At 36.7% G+C, this 20,624-nt stretch overlaps 2 protein-coding genes across 3 annotated transcripts in view; both read right to left on the reverse strand.

Moving 5' to 3' along the window:
• LOC107566484 (protein FAM69A-like) overlaps positions 1 to 5,529 on the reverse strand; it is a 24,252-nt gene extending 18,723 nt beyond the window's left edge. The window contains exon 1 of the mRNA XM_016251950.1: positions 5,473 to 5,529. Coding sequence (XP_016107436.1) covers positions 5,473 to 5,526 — 54 coding nt within the window. The 5' untranslated portion in view covers positions 5,527 to 5,529. The remainder of the gene's footprint in view (positions 1 to 5,472) is intronic.
• Positions 5,530 to 6,905: 1,376 nt separating this feature from the next.
• LOC107566487 (zinc finger and BTB domain-containing protein 11-like) lies at positions 6,906 to 18,867 on the reverse strand. Of its 2 annotated transcripts, none has more exons than XM_016251953.1 (10): positions 18,303 to 18,867; positions 16,925 to 17,145; positions 16,502 to 16,619; positions 13,451 to 14,448; positions 12,209 to 12,505; positions 11,720 to 12,116; positions 10,189 to 10,306; positions 9,900 to 10,058; positions 9,448 to 9,623; positions 6,906 to 8,019 (listed from the first exon to the last, which is right to left on the reverse strand). In XM_016251953.1, exons 1-10 carry the CDS (start codon positions 18,610 to 18,612, stop codon positions 7,502 to 7,504), a joined length of 3,312 nt encoding a protein of 1,103 aa, XP_016107439.1. In that variant the 5' UTR covers positions 18,613 to 18,867; the 3' UTR covers positions 6,906 to 7,501. The 2 variants fall into 2 exon arrangements, with proteins under 2 accessions (XP_016107439.1, XP_016107438.1); XM_016251952.1 differs by having other exon boundaries at positions 16,388 to 16,619.
• Positions 18,868 to 20,624: the final 1,757 nt, after the last annotated feature.

A 20,624-nucleotide genomic window follows, 5' to 3' on the forward strand; every position in this document is an offset into this window, starting at 1 on the left:
CGTCTTGGAATATGACCCAAATAAGAATTTTCACCGGATATTGTCATCTGAACAAGTAAGTAACAAGTCTGCCACGTTTGTTCTGACCAACTGAGGAAAAAAGCATTACAATAAATCGCACTACCAATGGTGATTTAATCTAAAGATTTGTTAGCTCATATCTCATCAAACTGTGCAAATGATTATTATTGTTATACTTTATTCTCAAATTATTAATGTTAACAACAACAGCATTGCGTGACTATGTGTGTATTAGCGTGTAGATTTCAATATCTGTACAGTCTAATATCTAATTGTCATACCATTCGAATTTCATATTAAGAAATTCTTTTAACCCAAAAAGCAAACTATGCTCCCTTCGAACTGGTTGTCTTTAAAATACAAATCTTGTGAAATCCCAGTCTATCTGTGATCAGAAGCACATTTAAAACTGGAATATAATTTAATTTCATTCACATGTGTTTAACATACACATAATCCTTTCTGGATTACAATCCGCCATCAAAATGATACATTTAATTATTCCAGCTGCTGTGAGAAAAGGCTATAAACGATCCGCCACCTGCAGGATCCTCAGTCACATGCGATAGCCTAGAAGCCGGGACAACTTCTTTATGTTTACAGACGTGACGTAATGACGCAGCAGCATGCTCAAATTTCCCGAGAAAACCTACCCGTACCACTCAAATTAGAAAACATTATTATAAACTGACCATTGTTAATCGGGCTAAAGTAAGGCGATAGTTTTGAACACTGGCTGGTTATGTACTTGCTCAAATATTGATTTCGGATCATTTTTAACCAAAAAAAGTTACAGACTGCAGCTTTAAATATAAGAAAAAATACAATTAGATAAGTATTATTACAAATTATTTGATCTTCAGAGAGAATCTGAGATTTGGTTTCAGGTGATATTTTGCGAATTTCATCTACAAATGATCAAGAATTTTAGCTTTAACACCCTAAAATCACTATGATAATGTATTACACGCTCAAGCCGTCTTCCTGCTGTCCTCATAACATATATTTGATATATTTAAATATAACCTCATTTAGCATGTGACACAGTTCCTCTGGGCTGCACTGGAAGCAAAGAGGGCCAGCCTGACACTCATAGTAAATCTAGGAGACCTGTTTTTTTTTAAATTCCCACTGGAACAAAATGGAGGAGAATGGTCGTCTGACTGTGACAGAACCCTAAACGGTGCTGAAATATGGCCGAAATGAGGACCAAGTGTCTTGTTTACAAGAAAAAGGGTCTCTAATACTAGGTTAAACTCTAAAAAAAAATAAAAAATACTGGACAGGAGGTTAGCTACACAAGAAACAACTAGGTAGGACATCAGAGTAATCCTGAGAATTAAAACAGTGTACACAGAAACTACGTAGGCACAAATCTAAGTAGGCACTCTGGAGGCCATGAAATTTTAAAGTTCTTTTCTGATGCACTAAAATCCTTTAAGGCTAGAAGCACTCTCTTTTAAAAGCATCTATGATCTTGTTTCATCAAGTGATATATCTAGATGTAGCATTCCTCTGTTCATACCACAGAATGATATCATATGGGTTTGTCCAAAATAATTTTATGCTGTTGGGTATAAGAGCACTGTATGGGTTTTGAGTCATAGTGAGTCAGCCGAATAAGAAACATGGACATATCTTCAAGCATTTCTCTGGTGTGGCTTGATTAAACTGTTTCACCAAATCCCTGCTTGCAATGCATGGAACTGCAGTGCAGTATATTTGGACTTGACTAACACCAAAACAGCTGATACTTTGTCATACACTTGTGTATGAAAAGTGTAATGAAACTAATCCAGGGTGACAATTGAGTGAAGAAATGTATCATCCTGTGGGACCAGAGACCAAGAACTCTACAATACACTGCAGTGGGGTAACTGTGTCATTTTGTATTGGGCTGCTCATATTACTTTCCCTCTTGTCCTTGATAACTGAAAGTTTGTCTGGACTGTTGTCTGAAGGTTCCCTATGGAGTCTTTTCTATTGAATGTCCTCTATCCCTCATTGCTGGGTGGTCAGTGTTTTAGTCCTCAACCTTTGCAAAATGAGGGATCTTAAAATCAGCCTCAGGAAACATGCACAAAAGTAGCCTATCACAGTTTTGTCATCTGGGTCTATGAAATAAAAAAAAACAATTGTGTCCAAGAAAAGGAAAAATCTATTAACAATTGTTAGTAATTAAATCTTCATATAGTTGGTTTCATGTGGTTTTGAAAAAACATTTTCAACAAAAGTTTAAAATAAAATGATGTGGTATAACCAGTACAGAGTAAAAGGCATAAATGTCATAAAAACTAAAAAGCTTTTAAATATATTTTTCATGTTGAAATGCATTTTTACTAATACCACAAATTATTAATTCATTAATATTATATGTTTTTGGGGGGTGGTGGGCTGTACAATCTGATATTTTACATCCAAAACTAACTTTTCCATTTCATAAAAAGGTCAAATGATCTGATATTTTACACACTTATGAAGGTATTGGGTCCTCTCTATGATATCATTTCCTGCTTTATGATTCTTTCATTGCATGTGAAAGAATCACAAGGGGGGGGGGGGGGCACTTTGATTTTGTGGCCAAATTCTTTAAAGAAAATGTATCTCTTTAATTAGGTTTTTTTCTTCAATATTATATCCAATATATCAGTCTGTCACTCTGAAATTTTGAATGCTATATTCCCCCCAAAATTTAAAAAATCTTTAAAAATGAAAAAAAAAAATTGTTTTAATATGTTCGTTATAGAAGAGATGAGTCATTTTATAACTTTTAATGTATTTCTGAATAAATTATTAAGTTTGGACAAAAATTATGTTTTTATTAAAAATGCAGATGCCTAGATTTAATTAACATTCTGCAAAGATGTTTCTTTCATAAACCTGTGTTCACATATATTATATTTAGCTGGTTCTCACTGCTGCTTTGTGGGGACGCTGTATCTAAAATATGTGAATCATGCCTCTGACTGAGAAATATAGAACCAAAAAACTCACCTCCTGAACAAGTACTATTGTGTCCTGAAGCCCCTTGAGCAAGCAAACAGCAGACAGTAAGCCAGACTCTGGGTGTGAGGACAGTCAGAGCTGAGGAAGTCTCAGTAAGCTGCTGAAAGCATGCAGGATTACGGTCTTCAGAGAAAAAAAATGCTTAAAGGAGGGCTGCTGTCCTAGTCTGAACCACTCATCCCTAAAACCGCAACACCGATGCCATTTTCCTTCATTTTGAGGGATGTAAATTGTTTAATATGTTCGTTATAGAAGAGATGAGTCATTTTATAACTTTTAATGTATTTCTGAATAAATTATTAAGTTTGGACAAAAATTATGTTTTTATTAAAAATGCAGATGTCTAGATTTAATTAACATTCTGCAAAGATGTTTCTTTCATAAACCTGTGTTCACATATATTATATTTAGCTGGTTCTCACTGCTGCTTTGTGGGGACGCTGTATCTAAAATATGTGAATCATGCCTCTGACTGAGAAATATAGAACCAAAAAACTCACCTCCTGAACAAGTACTATTGTGTCCTGAAGCCCCTTGAGCAAGCAAACAGCAGACAGTAAGCCAGACTCTGGGTGTGAGGACAGTCAGAGCTGAGGAAGTCTCAGTAAGCTGCTGAAAGCATGCAGGATTACGGTCTTCAGAGAAAAAAAATGCTTAAAGGAGGGCTGCTGTCCTAGTCTGAACCACTCATCCCTAAAACCGCAACACCGATGCCATTTTCCTTCATTTTGAGGGATGTAAAAATCTACAATAACTGTATTTCCATAAAGGATTACCATTCACCACTGGTTTCACCTTGTAGCACAAGACTTCTTCAGCTAAAAATTTTTTTTATTTCACACAGACAACACACTGTCACACACTGAAAAAATCTGTAAAAATAGGGCACAATGTACTATATTAATGTGAAGGAATTTCCCATAGATTTTTATACAGGTGTTTTACCTGTATTGTGAATTTTGCACTTCATTTCGTTGTGTTTTCGAGTTAACGGAAATGTCTGTAAAATTAGTGGATAATGTCAATTTTTTATTTGTCTTTTTATTTTTTTATTTTTTTTACACAGTGTACAACAGCTGGGTGATTTATGAGCTAGTCACACACTGAAGAGTGAGGAAACCAAAGAATGAGAAAGGAAAATAATACATGGATAAATAAATACATGGATGGATAGATAGATAGATAGATAGATAGATAGATAGATAGATAGATAGATAGATAGATAGATAGATAGATAGAGAGACAGACAGACAGACAGACAGACAGATAGTGTGTGTGTGTGTGTGTGTGTAAAAATGTGCTGTAAATGCAAGAACCAATTAAGCTTGTATTCAGTTTCTTCTGATTATTAGCGTAGGTCCTGCTCATATTTCAAACCTACATATCTATATGGTTTAAAAGCCTTAATACTTTGCTGCCAATAAACGAGACAAATATTCATAAAATGATAAAAAATATATATACACAAGTTGGTTTTTATGATGCTGTGAATGTGATTTTCTAACATTTCACACAAGTACTGCTAAAAAAAAATCATATAGGTGCTCACCTTAAAAAAAATCCGTCCTCAAGCTTTCCACATTAAGGGTGGAAATAATAAAAGCACTGAATATCACATCCTACAGACACATGGGCTCGACTGGAACAGTTCTGCAATAGCATCTGTCTGCACCTTCACTACTGTTACAGTATTGTGTATTAATGCATCTTTTAATATTTCATTGTATTATTTCACTGGAATATGACATCAAATCATTAGCCAAACTTTGCAGAAGCCTAAGACTTGCACAAGTAGACTAGATGCCCCTGAAAAGTTAGGTTTATTATTATTATGTGAGTTAAACACATATGAGCTGTATTGACGTTGTTCAGTATTAATAGAAGTGTAAAACGCGGTCGTCGATCTTCGACGCACATGAACACAGCGCCCCGATGAGTTTGGGAATTCATGGTTTATATTTTGCATTTCATTCTTGATAGGTAAGAGAAATGTTTTCAGCAGGACTATAAAAATGTTATACAGCAGCGCGGTTGCTACAGCAACGACTGACCCGACGATGGATAAAACGCAGCAACATCAGTTTCATCCAGCATCACATCCATGAAATCCACAGGAGAAAAGCAACGGATACAGTTGCGAAAAATGGCATTTCGGCATTTTTTTAGGAGGATATTAAAATGAGGCTCATGCAAGGTCGAATCAAAATGGTTGAAAAGAGCAAAAATGCATTCAGTCGTTGTATTAAAGCTAGTTACATGGAGTGAAGCTTTGGGAAGAGATGAAGCCTTCAAAAACTTCAGAGTCCAAACGGGATAACAGCGTCCCCATCTCGTCCATTCAAATCTCACACACAAATGATTTCCAAGAACACAGATGCCTATTAAAGCGAAACACTCGACATGATTTATAAACAAGTTGCATGCGATGCTTATTTCGCGTCTTACCTGGATACAAACGGGTCGCTTCAGCCAGATCCACGGTATCAGACCCCGTGCCATGATTGAAACACCACATTGTGCAAGGTCGAATCAAAATGGTTGAAAAGAGCAAAAATGCATTCAGTCGTTGTATTAAAGCTAGTTACATAGAGAAGAGATGAAGCCTTCAAAAACTTCAGAGTCCAAACGGGATAACAGCGTCCCCATCTCGTCCATTCAAATCTCACACACAAATGATTTCCAAGAACACAGATGCCTATTAAAGCGAAACACTCGACATGATTTATAAACAAGTTGCATGCGATGCTTATTTCGCGTCTTACCTGGATACAAACGGGTCGCTTCAGCCAGATCCACGGTATCAGACCCCGTGCCATGATTGAAACACCACATTTCACAGCACTAACCTACCACAAATACATCATTAGTGCACGGCGAAAGCCATTTAAATAATGACAAAACACAAATTACAGCGACCAATGTCCTTTACCAAGCCAAGGTGTTTCTCGCCATGAGGAGAGAGGATGAAGAAGAGTACGCGAGGCTCCTCTGGCGCAGCACCTCACGCGCGATGAGCAACATCTGCGCTCGCGTTCACCAGCACGAGACCACGCGAACTACTCGAACATTTTATAACAATCTGATAAAGTCTGAGGAAGTTTGTGCACGTTTATGGGGCTTTGGTGATATTAGAGTCGCCTGACAAAAAAAATAAATATATTCCGGATATGATGGTTCACGCAGGTGGACTAATGCGAGTGGCTGGTCACCAGTTTTTCTCCAAATAAGGTCAGATCAGTTTGTTGCACAAAAATCTCGCCTTTCTAAACATTTTACAATGAATACATACGAAGTGAAATAACACTAAATACACTACATGAAATATAATTTACGATTAGGGTTTGCACTGGGTTGTCACACACTATTAAATAACCAAATCATCCTTGTGTAAAATACGTTAGTAAATATAACCTCAATCACATAACAAATAGTATTTTTAAATAAAAAATTATAAATTAAATAAAAATACTAGTCATATATATATATATATATAAAAGTATGAATAAATTCATAGGTGGCTAAAACAATTTTACTATACACTGTAAAAAAAAATCTAAAAATAGGGCACAATGTGCTGTATTAATGTTTTTTAGTGTCTATAACGCTACATATGTCTATTGTAACACTGTATATTAAGAAAAACGGCAGCCAGATCACATTTGGAAAACTTCCTGCCATACGGAAAACACTAGATTTAAACTTATTCTACAAAATGTCTGCCAACAGCAAACACTATAATAAAAACCATAGCACGTTATTACTATCGGCTCTCCCAGATCTTGAGATGCTGGCAGTGGTGCATATAGACTTTACACATTTTCACACTTTAAGACGCATTAAATGAAAAACAGAAAAGAAATATAGCACATGGTGCATCTCTGAAGACGGGGAGTTTTTTTTATTTGGTTGTCATTTCTGCTGCTATAAATAGTACTCAGCTGAGACCGAGAGGCACCGCATCATACAACAGTCAAGAGCCTATGGCCCTTTCACGAAGACTGTTAGAGCTTATATCTCAGCTTTACAAATAATCAGAAAGAAAAAACAGCCTTAATAATGAGAAAATGTAACTTAGTTACAAAAAAGACAAATGTTTATATTGGGATTCATTTGTTTGTTGTGTGCTTGATTGTGACTGTATTACAATGCTAATTATTCTGTTTATGTACACATGTACACAAAAGTTCACTATAAATGCAAATCAAGCATATTCACACATCCACATCATGCACTGATACATACACACACAATCCAGTTGTGGGAAGGCTGATGTCAGCAAACTCAAGAGTCCTTTGAGCTTATTTTAATTTATGTTTTACAACAAAAATAAATGAGCACATTTTACATTATCACACAGGGTTTATATGACGACGACAAAAAAAAGAATAAACCTGCCCATAGTCATATTATTTTTACTGCCAGGTCAGTTTCTGTTGAGGTGGTCACTGAGAAGCCACATCTGAGTACTTGTGTCTCATTCCACCTCTGCCACATGGGCTACCTCCACTTCCATGGTCTGGATGATTTCTGGTGCCTCTTCCACTTTAACTGAAGCCTGCTGTGCCAGGACGAAGTTCACAACCTGCATAATACTCTGATCAGACAACGTGGCCACGGTTCCCTCACTCATAGCCTGCACGGCCTCCACGGTTTCTTCTGTGATGAGAACGGTCTCTATTTCCTCTGTGGTGGGAGGCTGTGGAGGCTGGAGTTCAGGGGGCAGCTCGGAACTGAGGATGCTGACGGCGTGCTCCACCTGCGTGCCTTGGTTGTGGAACTGCAGAGTGTCCTTCTCCAGCATGATCTTACCGGGCAACTGATCACCGTGGAACTTGGCTATGTGTTTCCGCAATGTTCTGGCGTCTATGTGGGCCTCCTGGCACAACGGGCACACGTAAGGGCGCTCGCCCGTGTGAGTGCGAACATGGCGCTTCAGCGAACGAGCATCAGCCCATGCAACACCACAGGTCAGACACTCAAAGGGCTTCACTCCTTTAAAAAAAAAAAAAGAGCAGCAAGACATCTGTTATACTCAGCTATTTATAAGCATTTCAAGTGGCTGACACATAAACCAAAATGTCAGCAGACAGTAGAATTGCCACAAACAAGCATGAAAGTGTGTAGGATGTCTGATTAGACTAAACATCTCAACAGGATGATTGAATCCCAATAATGACTCATGTTGATTATTTCCTGTTTGCTGGGTCAGTACAGAGGCATGCAGTGCCACCTACAGCTGCATTGCAGATGTGCAGATTACGAAATCTTTTTATTCAAAGCAAATCATAATTTGCTTTGGGTGACATGCTTTAAACAATGTATATTTTGGGGGGAGTATTTTTAGCATTTAGTACTATACATAGTGGCAAAACTAAAAGGTATTTTTGTGGAGAACTAGGAAAATCTATTTATAAAAAAAAATGTGGGGGGGGGGGTTACTTTGGATAACATGTATACTATGTATGTATGTATGCATGCATGTATGTACGGTGGTGTGAAAAAGTGTTGGCCCCCTTCCTGATTTCTTATTTTTTTGCATGTTTGTCACACTTTAATGTTTCAGATCATCAAACTAATTAAAATATTACACAAAGATAATGCAAGTAAATACAAAATGATATTACACAAAGATAATGCAAGTAAATACAAAAAATAAGAAAGAAACTGGGCAAAAATTGCATCCATGGGAGAGTGCCAAGGCAAAAGCCACTGCTGACCAAAAAGAACACAAAGGCTCGTCTCTCATTTGCCAAAAAATATGACTGATGAGACAAAAGTTTAACTTTTTGGAAGGTGTGTGTCCCGTCACATCTGGCGTAAAACCAACACAGCATTTCATAAAAAGAACATCATACCAACAGTCAAACATGGTGGTGGTAGTGTGATGATCTGGGGCTGCTTTGGAGCTTCAGGACCTTGTTTGATGATCTGAATCTTTTAAGTGTGACAAATATAAAAAAACAGGAAGGGGGCCAACACTTTTTCACACCACTGTATGTATGCATATATATATACTATATAATTTACACACACACACACACACATACTATATATATAGTTTATATATATAAATTATTATTAGTGGAGAAATAAAGCTGTTTTTTAGAAATAAGAAAACATTTATTACTATTCACACAAATACATTTTTTTGCTTGGCTCCTGATTGTTCACAAAAAAAAAGCTAACAAAAAACAATTTTGTAAAATTAAAAACATATATAAAAATAAAAATCAACAACAACATAGTTGTCTCAGAAACAAGCATAAAGTCATAGTGTTGACAGAATTCTTCCCTTTCCTAAATATATTTACAACTCTCTTTATATATATTATTGTTTTGGATTAAACGGTTCCTAAATCAGCATGTAAATTATTTATTATCATTCTACAAAACATGTTTATGTATGAATTCTCCACTCACCCTGGTGATTATTCATGTGGCGGCGGTACTCCCTGAGCTGTGTGAACTTCCTCCCACAGTGTTCACACTCTCTCTCTAAGTTCTGCTTCACTCTGCCCTTCTTTCCATGAGTGGCTTTCTTGACATGCCGTCTGAACAGGGCCTTCTCAAAGAACTCCTTCCCACACACATTACACCTGCCAAAAGGACAAAACACAATTTAGTTTGACATCTACCTCTAACAAGTGCTAGAGTCTCTCTAAATTTCAGATATTATATAATACAGATTATAATTCCCATGACAGGCCCTTTTCAGATTTAAGGTCGTTTTTCTTTCAATCTAAAAAATAATTCTTTAGAGTAATGATAAAATAAAATGTCATAATAAAAATCTATTTCATTTTCTTCTTCTCTCAAAAAAAAATGGAGACTTTCAAAACACCCCTCTGAGAAATTAACTATTTTACTCTCACCTGAAGGGCTCTGCAACGGTGTGTGATTTGACGTGCGAGTACCAGTCCTTCTTCCAGCTGTAGCATTTGCCGCAGACCTGGCACTGGAAGGGCTTTAGGCCTAAGTGCTTATTCATGTGCTGCTGCAGGTCTTTTGCTTCAAAGAAACTCTTATCACAGCTATAATGAAGGAACAAAATGAACGAATTAAGGAACAAAATCATTATATTGGGAAGATGTGTGAATAAAAGTCTAATGGGGTGTTTGAAGAAAACAGTTGTGTGCATGTGTCGAGGAATAAGGCACTCACTGAGAACAGTGGAATGAGCGGACCTCAGGTCTGGGCTGATGTTTCTTGAGGTGTTTGCTCAGTCCGGACGCACGGTGAAAAGATGCTCCACAGGTTGTGCATAAGTACTTTGATTCACCTGTTAAACAAACTGCTATTATGAACTGCTCATTTAGCATTTATCTTAATGTTACAAACAGTGTAATATAACTACATTAAAACTAAGTGTACGTTTTTGATCAGACAATAATTTGACAACCTTTTACTAAATAATCTTACATTTGGGTTTAGGTATAATTCAATAATTTGGTTCATACTTCGAAAACATGGAGAATTCTAACAGCAACTAATAGTGTCCATGCTGGAATCTGGGGTTGGTGGAATTTTACAAATAAAAACATTTTACTGAACATAAACCTAATAGACCACTTAGATCATTAAAACTGAGATAGCTAGGAATATTTAGGGTTAATTTCAAACACATAAAGACAGTATTTATCTACTATGCATCAGGAACCAGTTCCAGATGTCAGGCACCTACAATGGTTGCCGCATTCAAGTCCAGACATCTGTTTACTTGCACATTCTGTAATTTAAAAACAGCACACTAATTCTACATTTTTTTATTTACAGAATTTATCCAGCTTTTTGCCATGTCTTTTAACCAGCTTATTAATGAATTTTATTGCTTTTTATCTGTATTTTACTTTTATTGTTCATTTTTAAGTTTCTTTCTTGCTGATATTACAATGTAAAGCACTTTGAATTACCATTGTGTAAGAAATGTGTTATATAAATAAACTTGATTTGCTTAAAGTACACTCCCGTTCAAAATGTTTTGGGGTAGGTAAGATTTTTTAACGTTTCTGAAAAAAGTATCTTATGCTCCCCATCACTGCCTTTTAACTGTACAAAAATACAGTAAAATCAGTAATATTGTGAAATATTATTAAAGTTTAAAATAAAAAAAATAATACATTTTAATTGTAATTTAATTAAAAATAATAAACAGTTTAAAATAAAGTAATTTTTTTTCCTGTGATGCAAAGCTGAATTCTCAGCAGTCATTACTCCAGTCTTCAGTGTCACATGATCTAATATGCTGATTTGGTGCTCAAGAAACATTTCTTATTATTTATTATCAATTTTGAAAATGGTTATGCTTCTTGATATTTTTTTTTAGAAACCATGATATATTTTTATCAGGATTCTTTCATGAAAATCAAAAACGGCATTTAATTGAAATAGAAAACTTTCTTAACGGTATGAATGTCTTTACTGTCACTTTTGATTAATTTAATGCATCTTAGCTGAATAAAAGTACTAATTTCTTTAAAAAAAAAACATTACAAACTTTAGATGAGTAGTGTAAAAATAATCAGTTATTAATTCTGTAACTGAATATAAATTAGAATGCATTGATTTTTTCTAATTAATTCAATGCATTTTTTTCACCCATAGTTCATTCTAATTTATACATTATAACAGTGCTCCATTAGATACTTGCATATTTACATATTCATCTGACACAAGGTAAAAATAGTGGGTGTACCTGTGTGAATACTTATATGCTCCTCCAGGCTTCTCTTGGTGACAAAAGATTTCTCACAGACAGTGCACTGAAATCTCTTGAGGGAGTCGTGCAGCGCCTGGTGCATCTTCAGGCTGTGCTTGGTGGCAAAGCTCTTCCCGCAAACCTTGCATGTGTGTGGCCTCACCCCCGTGTGGTTCAGCATATGAATGCGCAGGGAATACAACTTGGGCAGAGTCTTGCCACAGATGTCGCACACAAACTCCCGTTTGGTGCGGTACCTCATCTGACCTTCTGACCCCTGAGAATCTTCTGTGGCCATGGCTCGTGTCATGCTGGCTCTCTGGGTCTTCTGATGCTTATGACGGGCCAAATGTGCACGGAGTGAAGCTGCGTACTGAAACTCCTTATTGCAAATCTGTGCGGTCAAAAGAAAAGTCAGAAAAATATCCAAAATGCATAAAGATCAGGCTACAAATATTACTTTTTATTCAGTCCAAGGGTACATACACTGCATTTGAAGCTGCGAGTCTTCTCGTGTTTCAGAGCATGCATGATGAGGGCGTACCGCCTCTGGAACACCAAGCCGCACTCGTTACACGCGTGTTCTCTCTCCGCAGCTCCTCCTGGGTCTCCTTGCAGTGTGTCCTCCTCCACAGTCTCTGGCTGGTCTGCAACAGCCTCAGGTTCCTCTGCAAAAGCAGCTACGGCATCAGAAGTTGCCTCCAGGTTTGTCTCTGAAAACTCATCAGGATTCTTCTTTGCAGACTGAACCGGTCGGCCTCTCCTCACAAATCTCTGAGGTGTCTGGGGACACAGTGTGATTCTAATTAGACAATCTGGCTGACTGCCTTTGGGCAATTTTTCCCCCATCCTAATCCCTGGCTCATTGAACAACATCATAATATTAGATTCAATGATAAATAATAGTGTATATTATGATGATTTAAAAAAATAAATTTAAAAATCTAGTTTGAAAAATGCATGATACTTCAAATAATACATAAGAGTAAACATCTAAAAATATTTTTAAATATATTTTTCAAGGTAAAAAGCTTTTTTTATATATTTACAAATATCTTAAATGATCCTATCCTAACATAAATATAAGTAATAAAAAATTTTCTCACAAGTTTCTGTTTCTGCCTGACTTGGCATACAATGGTTTTTCAAATATTAATCAGTGGTGAAGCAGTTTTGTTAAAATACATTTTTCTAAGAAATAATAATTAGATTTTACTTCACATAATACATGAGTCATATCTAAATTGTTATACTTGTAAAAGTTTCAAAACATATTTTTCTGTTTTTAACAAATATCATGAATTATTCATACATAAATATTAAGATTTTGGAGAGTTTTTTCTGCAAGTTTCTGCATGTTGGCACATCACATGACTTTGCTTAAAATATATTTTTTATGTAATAAATTTGATTATGCCATTATTTATTATTGTTAATTTATTCATTACTTAAGGTTTTGGTTTCAAGAACTTCTTTCTTTTAATGAAGACTATTTCCTCATAATGATTTTAGGACACGATATCAGGACACCAGGCTTCGCAAAAGGGTGAATCAAGGTCGCATTGGATGCATTCCTGAGCACCCTTTTAAGCCATAAAATGACAGATGGGCCACCCTGCGGTCTTGTGGACCTCACAGATATGCCAAGTCCAAAAGGGCACCATTTGGGACAGGGCCATCGTCATATTTACAAATGAATCGCATGTCGAGTGAATGGGAGTTGCATACCTTCGTTGGAGGTGAGGTGCTTTTCTCTTCCTCTTCCGTCTCAAGTCCCATATGAAGACGAACATACCCTCCTTCCTTCACAGATCGTTTTCTCAGGTATCTCTTGTTGGAATCCATGCATTCCTCTTCTTTTTTTGATTCATCCTCAACACCCTCCATCTCCTTGGGCTCCTCCTCTGATGGAAGAGGAGGAGGTGGTTCCTGTTGCTTCACTTTAGGTGGTCTTCCTGGCCTCCTTTTCGCTGGTGCAGGGGCTGGCTGTGGCGCTGCTGCAGGCTCAGGTTGGCGTGTTGGTTCAGCCGCCTGGGGCTCATCCTGCACAGCAGGTGGCACTGCTGCAGCTAAATGCACAATCTCAGAAGCATCCGTTTTGCCAGAATCCACGCTAATAAGAAAGGCTCCCGTCTGCATGTTCTCTGCGACAGGTGTGTCACCAACCTGTGGCTCCTCTACAGACCAACAGGCCTGTACTACAGCCAGGGACTCACCTGAACCTGCCTGGCCAGAGTGAGTGACCAGAGTCATGGTCTCGCCCTCCTCTACATGGCCACTGTGGGCCACCATGGCAAGAGACTCCGCTGAGCCAGCCTGTCCGCTATGAGTGACTACAGTCATCGTTTCGCCATCTACGGTCGCACCAGCAAGCAACGCCAGCGATTCAGCCGTCCCGATTTCACTTGCAATTACAGCCAGGGACTGTCCTTCTTCAGGCGTGCCTTCACACTGCATAGTGACAACATAGGTTTCGGAGGCGGTGGGTGTTACTTGCTGAGGGGGCGCAGGTTGGTTGGATACCACAGTGTGAATGTCTTCCCTCTGGTAGACCATCAGCTTCTGCTCTTCCACTTTCTTATGCACAGACTCACAGATCTCAAGCACTTCCGCCATCAGTAAATGCCGTGCCAGTGTGGCTACTTCTGCCATCACACAAAAGTTGAAGGTCAGATTGGAGGTGTAGGCAAAATCCAGTAATGGCAGAAAACTGGCCTTGCTGAAGCCTGTCAGGTAAAACACAAAAGAAACAATGGCATTTCAAATACATATAATATTCTCAAATAACACATCAATAAATTAAATGGTTAATGTTCTCACACTAATTACAAACTAGCTAGGGAGCTGACTATCTACCCAGTATTTTACACATTGTGGTTGACTGATGTAGATTTTTTTTGACGGCCATTGCCAGTCTGTAAAATAAACAGATTTTTACTTTAGACAGCAACCTCCTAATCCTTTAATCCTAGGAATTCAACAGAGGATTTAACTGCTGGATTCGCTATCATTTGCAATGTTTGTGGAATTAAATATTTAATACTTATTTAAATGACATGATTGTATATTTGTTGAATGTTCAAGTTTTTTTTATCAGACAGAACTGTTAAGCCAGTAAACTAATGAAGACATGGGCGCTCCTGTGCACCTGCGTTCAGGCACTGTCAAAATAATAGACCTGCATTCGTCACTTATCAGACAAACAGAAAAACTTTTCCTAATAGTGGTTGACCGATTAATTGTCATCACAGATGTGCTCCCAATGTGAAGACGCATGTTCTTTATCCCAGAATGCACTGCAATTTGCTCAGTATAAAGTTGAATCCAAAGTATGTATTGACAGATAGAACAGTGTTTCTTTCAATTAGTCACTTTGAGGTCAAATGGTCTGGATGATGTCTATGGAAACAGAATTCTGATGCAGCTCACTGGAGTTCGGAACAGAGATTATATTTAAATAAAGCAATAAGCCCCAAGAAGCCGTGGTTTACAGTGAATTTATAACAGCTAAGGGGCATTGTTAGGCACGACGCGAAGCGAAACCCCCTTAGCTGTTATAAATTCACTGTAAACCACAGCTTCATGGGGTTTATTGCTTTTATAAAACGGTTATTCCATATACGTAGTAAGGTTTCACTGAATAAAACAGAGCAAATAAAGTGTAATGATATTAATAAAAACAGTATTCTTCCGCCAAACAATGTAGTTCCTCAGAAACAGTTGTGGTTTCAACAAAGTGGTTGCCGACCAACACACAGAAGTAAACAAAGGTGTATTATGTTTAGAGCCCGACCGATATATAGTTTTGCCGATATTATCGGACGATATGAGCCTGTCGCCGATATATAGGTATCGGCAAATATGCCGCCTATATGAACATTTACTTTTACAGAACATAACGCATTTCACATGAAATTATGCCATGATTCCAGTTCCAAGGGAAAGTACACGTTACATTCAAAGGGCATTAAAGTGTGCGAGACGTGAATTTATATTGTATTTATTCACAGAGGTATATTATTTCACACTTCTCTAGTAAGTTTCGTCTGTGTGTGAAGACAGTAGCGCAAATCCGTGAATTAATGTTCCGAAGTGAAATAAACTTCAACAGAATAAAGTTTAATGGAATTGAATTGAATTAAAGTTGAATAAACTTCAACTTTGCTGTTCAGTGCACTGATGTCAGACTCATTTTGGATAAAGTTTATTGTTAAATGCCCTGCCTCCATTACGTATCTCTGTCACGTCATTATAAGTGTTTGATCACCACATTTGAGTGATCATTGCAAAAAATGTGTTTATGTATATATATATTCCGTTTTTGTATATACTGTATTCTATATATAGTACCAGTCAAATGTTTGGACACACGAATGGGAAAGTGTCCAAACTTTTGACTGGTACTGTACTATAATATACACAAAGAATATCGGCCGATATATCGATAACGGCCTTTTTTAACTCCCTAATATCGGTATAGGAAAAGAAAGAAAGAAAGTCATACAGCTCTGGAACAACATGAGGGTGAGTGAATAATGACAGTTTTTTCCATTTGGGTGAGCTATACCTTTAAATACTTCATATCATTAAACACAAACCCTTAAATCGATTTGTCTTTCAGTTTGTTTCATTATTTAAATCTACAGCATGCTGCATTCTTCTCACCAGAGAGGTCAACGACAGCTTCATGACTGGACATAGCACCCTTTTCCACAAAGAGCTCGTAGAAATAATCGCTGCAGGAGGCCAGGACAGCTTTATGTGTGCGATACTCCTCACCCTCAATGAGCAGCGTGATATCACAGAACTCATTATTCAGTCGCTGCTGGTTCAACTTGTCCAGCATCGTCTGCCCATGCTTCGGTAAGAACTGCTTGACAATTCCCTTACTGTCCACCTATAACAATGCATGAAGGAGTAATATAATATCATTATCATATGCATTAACTTTTAAAACGTATCTATAAAATATAAATGATATTTATACATTTAAAATACATTAAAACATAAAATGTAATACTTGTATTTGTATTCATTGTTATTTAGTATAAATAATATTTATCAACATAATTGAAATTGATTTCAATATCCTCATCTTTTAATATCAAGATACTATTGTACCCAGAATACTGTCAATTAAATTCAAAATTTGAAGAAACTAATTTTGATTCAGTGACACTGTAAATGGCATACTATACTTACAAACACCAATTCGTGTTTATCAGGTGCACTGGACTGCTCCAGATCCAAATCATCATGTGCCTCATCGTCCTCTTCCTCATTGGCACAGGCGGAGGTCTTTCGTCTTGCTTGCCGGACAGCTGCTTGTTTTGTGGCCTCTTCAGCATTGCCTCTCATCTTCTCCTGCTTGCTTTGGCAGTGACTGCACTCTCTGATGCAATCCTTCACCTGCTTCAGCACACCTGTCATAAGACGATTAGGTTTAGGCTACATATAATAACAGCGTTTGTCTCAAAAAACAATAAATTACATCTATTTTTTCCAATGGGATTAATAAAGCATCTATCCATCTCACTGTCTCATTTATTAATATTAATATATGAGGATTTTTATTGCCTGTTCTATCTAAGAAAACGCCACAATCATACTTGGGACAATAAAAAGCTATTCCGAGTATGATCAGATCTACATTATACATGCAGGGGTTGGACAAAATAATGTGAACACTAATTATTATAGGTTAATATCATCTGTGTAAGCTACAGTAAAAAAACAAACACTGCAGATATGTTTTAGTTATCTTTCCATTGGGTGAAACGTATCACACTTCCAAAAACAACAAATCATGGGAGCCCATTTAACAAGAGCATCTGTAACCTTAATAGCACAAATGTTGCGTTTTAAGAACACCTGTCTTTATGATTATGACTGTGCACACAAAGACGTCATCGACAAATAAGAACAGTAGGTGAAAACCGAAAGTGAATGATTGGGACGTTTGGGATCAGTATTTTATTACAGTTTTTTATTACCATTTAAAATAATGGTTTTCTATTTTAATATACTTTAAAATCTGATTTATTTCTGTGACGCAAAGCTGATTTTTCAGCTTCATTATTCCAGTCTGCAGTGTCACATGATCTTTCAGAAATCATTATCAACCCATATTAATAATAAATCAGCATATTAGAATGATTTCTGAAGGATCGTGTGACACTGCAGACTGGAATAATGAAGCTGAAAAATCAGCTTTGCATCACAGAAATAAATCAGATTTTAAAGTACATTAAAATAGACAACCATTATTTTAAAATGGTAATAATATTTTCCAATATTACAGTTTTTTCTGTATTTTGGACAAATAAATACAGCCTTGACGAACAGAAGAGACTTCTTTAAAACACATTAAAAATCTTACTGATCCCAAACTTCTGAACAGCAGTGTATATATGTATGTATATGCTCTTTTGTAATATCTTTATCAATGGCACTATCCAGCTGTAACGTTAGGTCCTTGTCACATGCTTGGCATATACGGTCAAGAAACATCTAAGCGCTTCAGAACTGCGTGACATCAGTCTGGAAAACTGTGCTGTCATTACATTTGTGATTACTGTACCTCTCCACCAGTATTTCTGGGAGATGATTTCCCATGTTTGCTGCTGGTTGAGGTGTTCCCCTCCGGACGTGATGTGCGCCTCCGTGATGAGTTCCTTCCGTCTCTCGGCCTGCAGCACCACTTCAAGCTCCGTGAATTCATCCAGGCCTTTCTGCCGCCTCTGATAATAAAGAATGCCATTGCGCACTATGTAACAAGCGGCAGCTTTTCGGATCTTTCTCTTGGTGTTGCCGTGCGTGCCCGGTGCGTAAGGCTCACGTTCATCCGTCAGGTAGCGCTGAATGGCTAAGTAACTCTCCTCGCTCGACATAGCCCCGATTAATGAAGCTCACTCAACAAAAACTATACTCATCGGCCAGTGAGAGGTATTCCCGAGCGTAAAATTCAATAAGGTATTTTTCAGCCCGTTTCCACTTCCATAGATAACGCTGAAAAGTATCAAGTGTGATATTTCTGAAATGTTTTCCAAAGGGGAACGTCAGTTCTTGACCGTGTGGGGCGGACTTGCCTGAACAGACAAAATGGCTGCTGCACAACCGGATGTTGCGTTTGAAATGGCGGAAACAGCGAAGAGCACTTCACGTGTCGATAGGGTTGCCAACCGTTCCGTATAATACGGAATCGTCCCGTATTTAAAGGGACGATCATATGATGCTTTGAACAGTATTTATTCAAAATAACATTTTTGTGTTAAATATACACAATTATTCCCAAAAAAAAAAAAAAAGGTTTAGGGTCAGTAAATTTCTTTTTTTTTGTTGTTGTTTCTTTTAGAATACTTTTATTCAGCAAGGATGTGTTAAATGGATAAAAAGTGATATTGTAAGAAAATATTTCTATTTTGAATAAATTCTGTTCTTTTTAACTTTTTATTTTGTTTATGGAACACAGGTTCCAAAAAAAATTTAAGCAGCACAACAGTTTGAACACTGATAATAAATCAGAATAAGAATGATTTATAAAAGGATCACGTGACACAGAGGACTGGAGTAATGATGCTGAAAATTCAGTGCTGCGTCACAGAAATACAGTATATTTTAAAGTATAATAAGATAGGAAACCAGTATTAGAAATTGCAATAATATTGAATAATATTACTTTTTTTCTGTATTTTTGATCAAATAATAATACAGCATCGATGAGCATAAGAGACTCCATTTAAATAAATAAATAAATAAATATATATATATATATATATATATATATATATATATATATATATATATATATATTAGGCCTGTGTGTGTATCCCTTATTCTGTCCCTTATTTTTCTATGAAAGACCACGATTGTCCCTTATTTTCCTTTTCTGAAGTTGGCAACCCTACGTGTAGATCCCGTCTATGGTAGAACCATAGCTTATGTATAAATACATATCAATGTGTAGGACAGTCACGGTAACAGCAAGCATCAAGTGTTACATTAAATATTAACAAAAGTGAAATTCTTGCTCTGCATCGTCAGCCAGCTCGCTTAATTAATAATATATTAATAAGTCAAATATTTGGGCATTACAGTTACACGAAATAAAGAAATAAGGGGAAAAGAAAACATAATTAAAAACCAATAAAAATGTTAAATAATATTGAACTCATGGCTTCAAAGGAATATAACAATTTTCGGCAAGTTTTTACTATCCAAGATGGAGTACGTTATATCAAGAGCTATTTACTCTGCTTTTTCATTAGAAATTTATGATCAAACTATTACACAAGATAAATTGTAACTTTTTCTGGAAGGATAAATGCCATTATATCAGAAAAGCTGACTTGATCAAGAGTATTGAAAAGGGTGGCATGAATGTCATAGATAAAGGACTCATAAAGACTCCTTTTGGTTCAGTATCCCCAATTTAATATTTGTCAAAAAATGGGCTGAGTTGATTTTCTACTGCGCTGTGACTATGATTTATATAAATTACCTGTAAAATCATCTGACTTCCATCAGGAAGTTCTTCTGTACTGGAAATTATTATTTAAGCACAATTTCACACCACATAATACACCCCTATGGAACAACATATTCTGAGTAATAGAAAATCTTTGTTTCTAGGAACTTGGATGGAAAAAGGAATATGGGCAGTAACACATTTGATGGATAATTTTGGTAATTTGTTGTAATATAGAGATTTTTGTGATAAATGTAACTTTCAGTGCCCAATTAGAGAATATAGAGAGATAAAGGCCATCCCAGCACCCATGAAAACAATGATTCAGCAATCTGTAATGCACTCTAACATTATATCAGAAATGAGACCACTTTGTATTTAAGGCATAAATTTAAATAGCAAACAGTTTACAAATAAGTTTATCAGAGTTGTGTT

The sequence above is a fragment of the Sinocyclocheilus grahami genome, unplaced genomic scaffold (assembly GCF_001515645.1).
Source record: "Sinocyclocheilus grahami isolate Dianchi unplaced genomic scaffold, SAMN03320097.WGS_v1.1 scaffold1078.1, whole genome shotgun sequence".
Taxonomy (NCBI): domain Eukaryota; kingdom Metazoa; phylum Chordata; class Actinopteri; order Cypriniformes; family Cyprinidae; genus Sinocyclocheilus; species Sinocyclocheilus grahami.

What these genes read in the sequence shown, in the direction of transcription:
- LOC107566487 (XM_016251952.1), bottom strand. Translation starts at nt 18,612, where the DNA reads ATGTCGAGCGAGGAGAGTTACTTAGCCATTCAGCGCTACCTGACGGAT. An exon ending in GCACCTCACCTCCAACGAAG is followed by an intron (nt 12,506 to 13,450) that starts GTATGCAACTCC and finishes CTGTGTCCCCAG; the next exon opens with ACACCTCAGAGATTTGTGAG. An exon ending in CCACATGAATAATCACCAGG is followed by an intron (nt 8,020 to 9,447) that starts GTGAGTGGAGAA and finishes TTTTTTTTAAAG; the next exon opens with GAGTGAAGCCCTTTGAGTGT.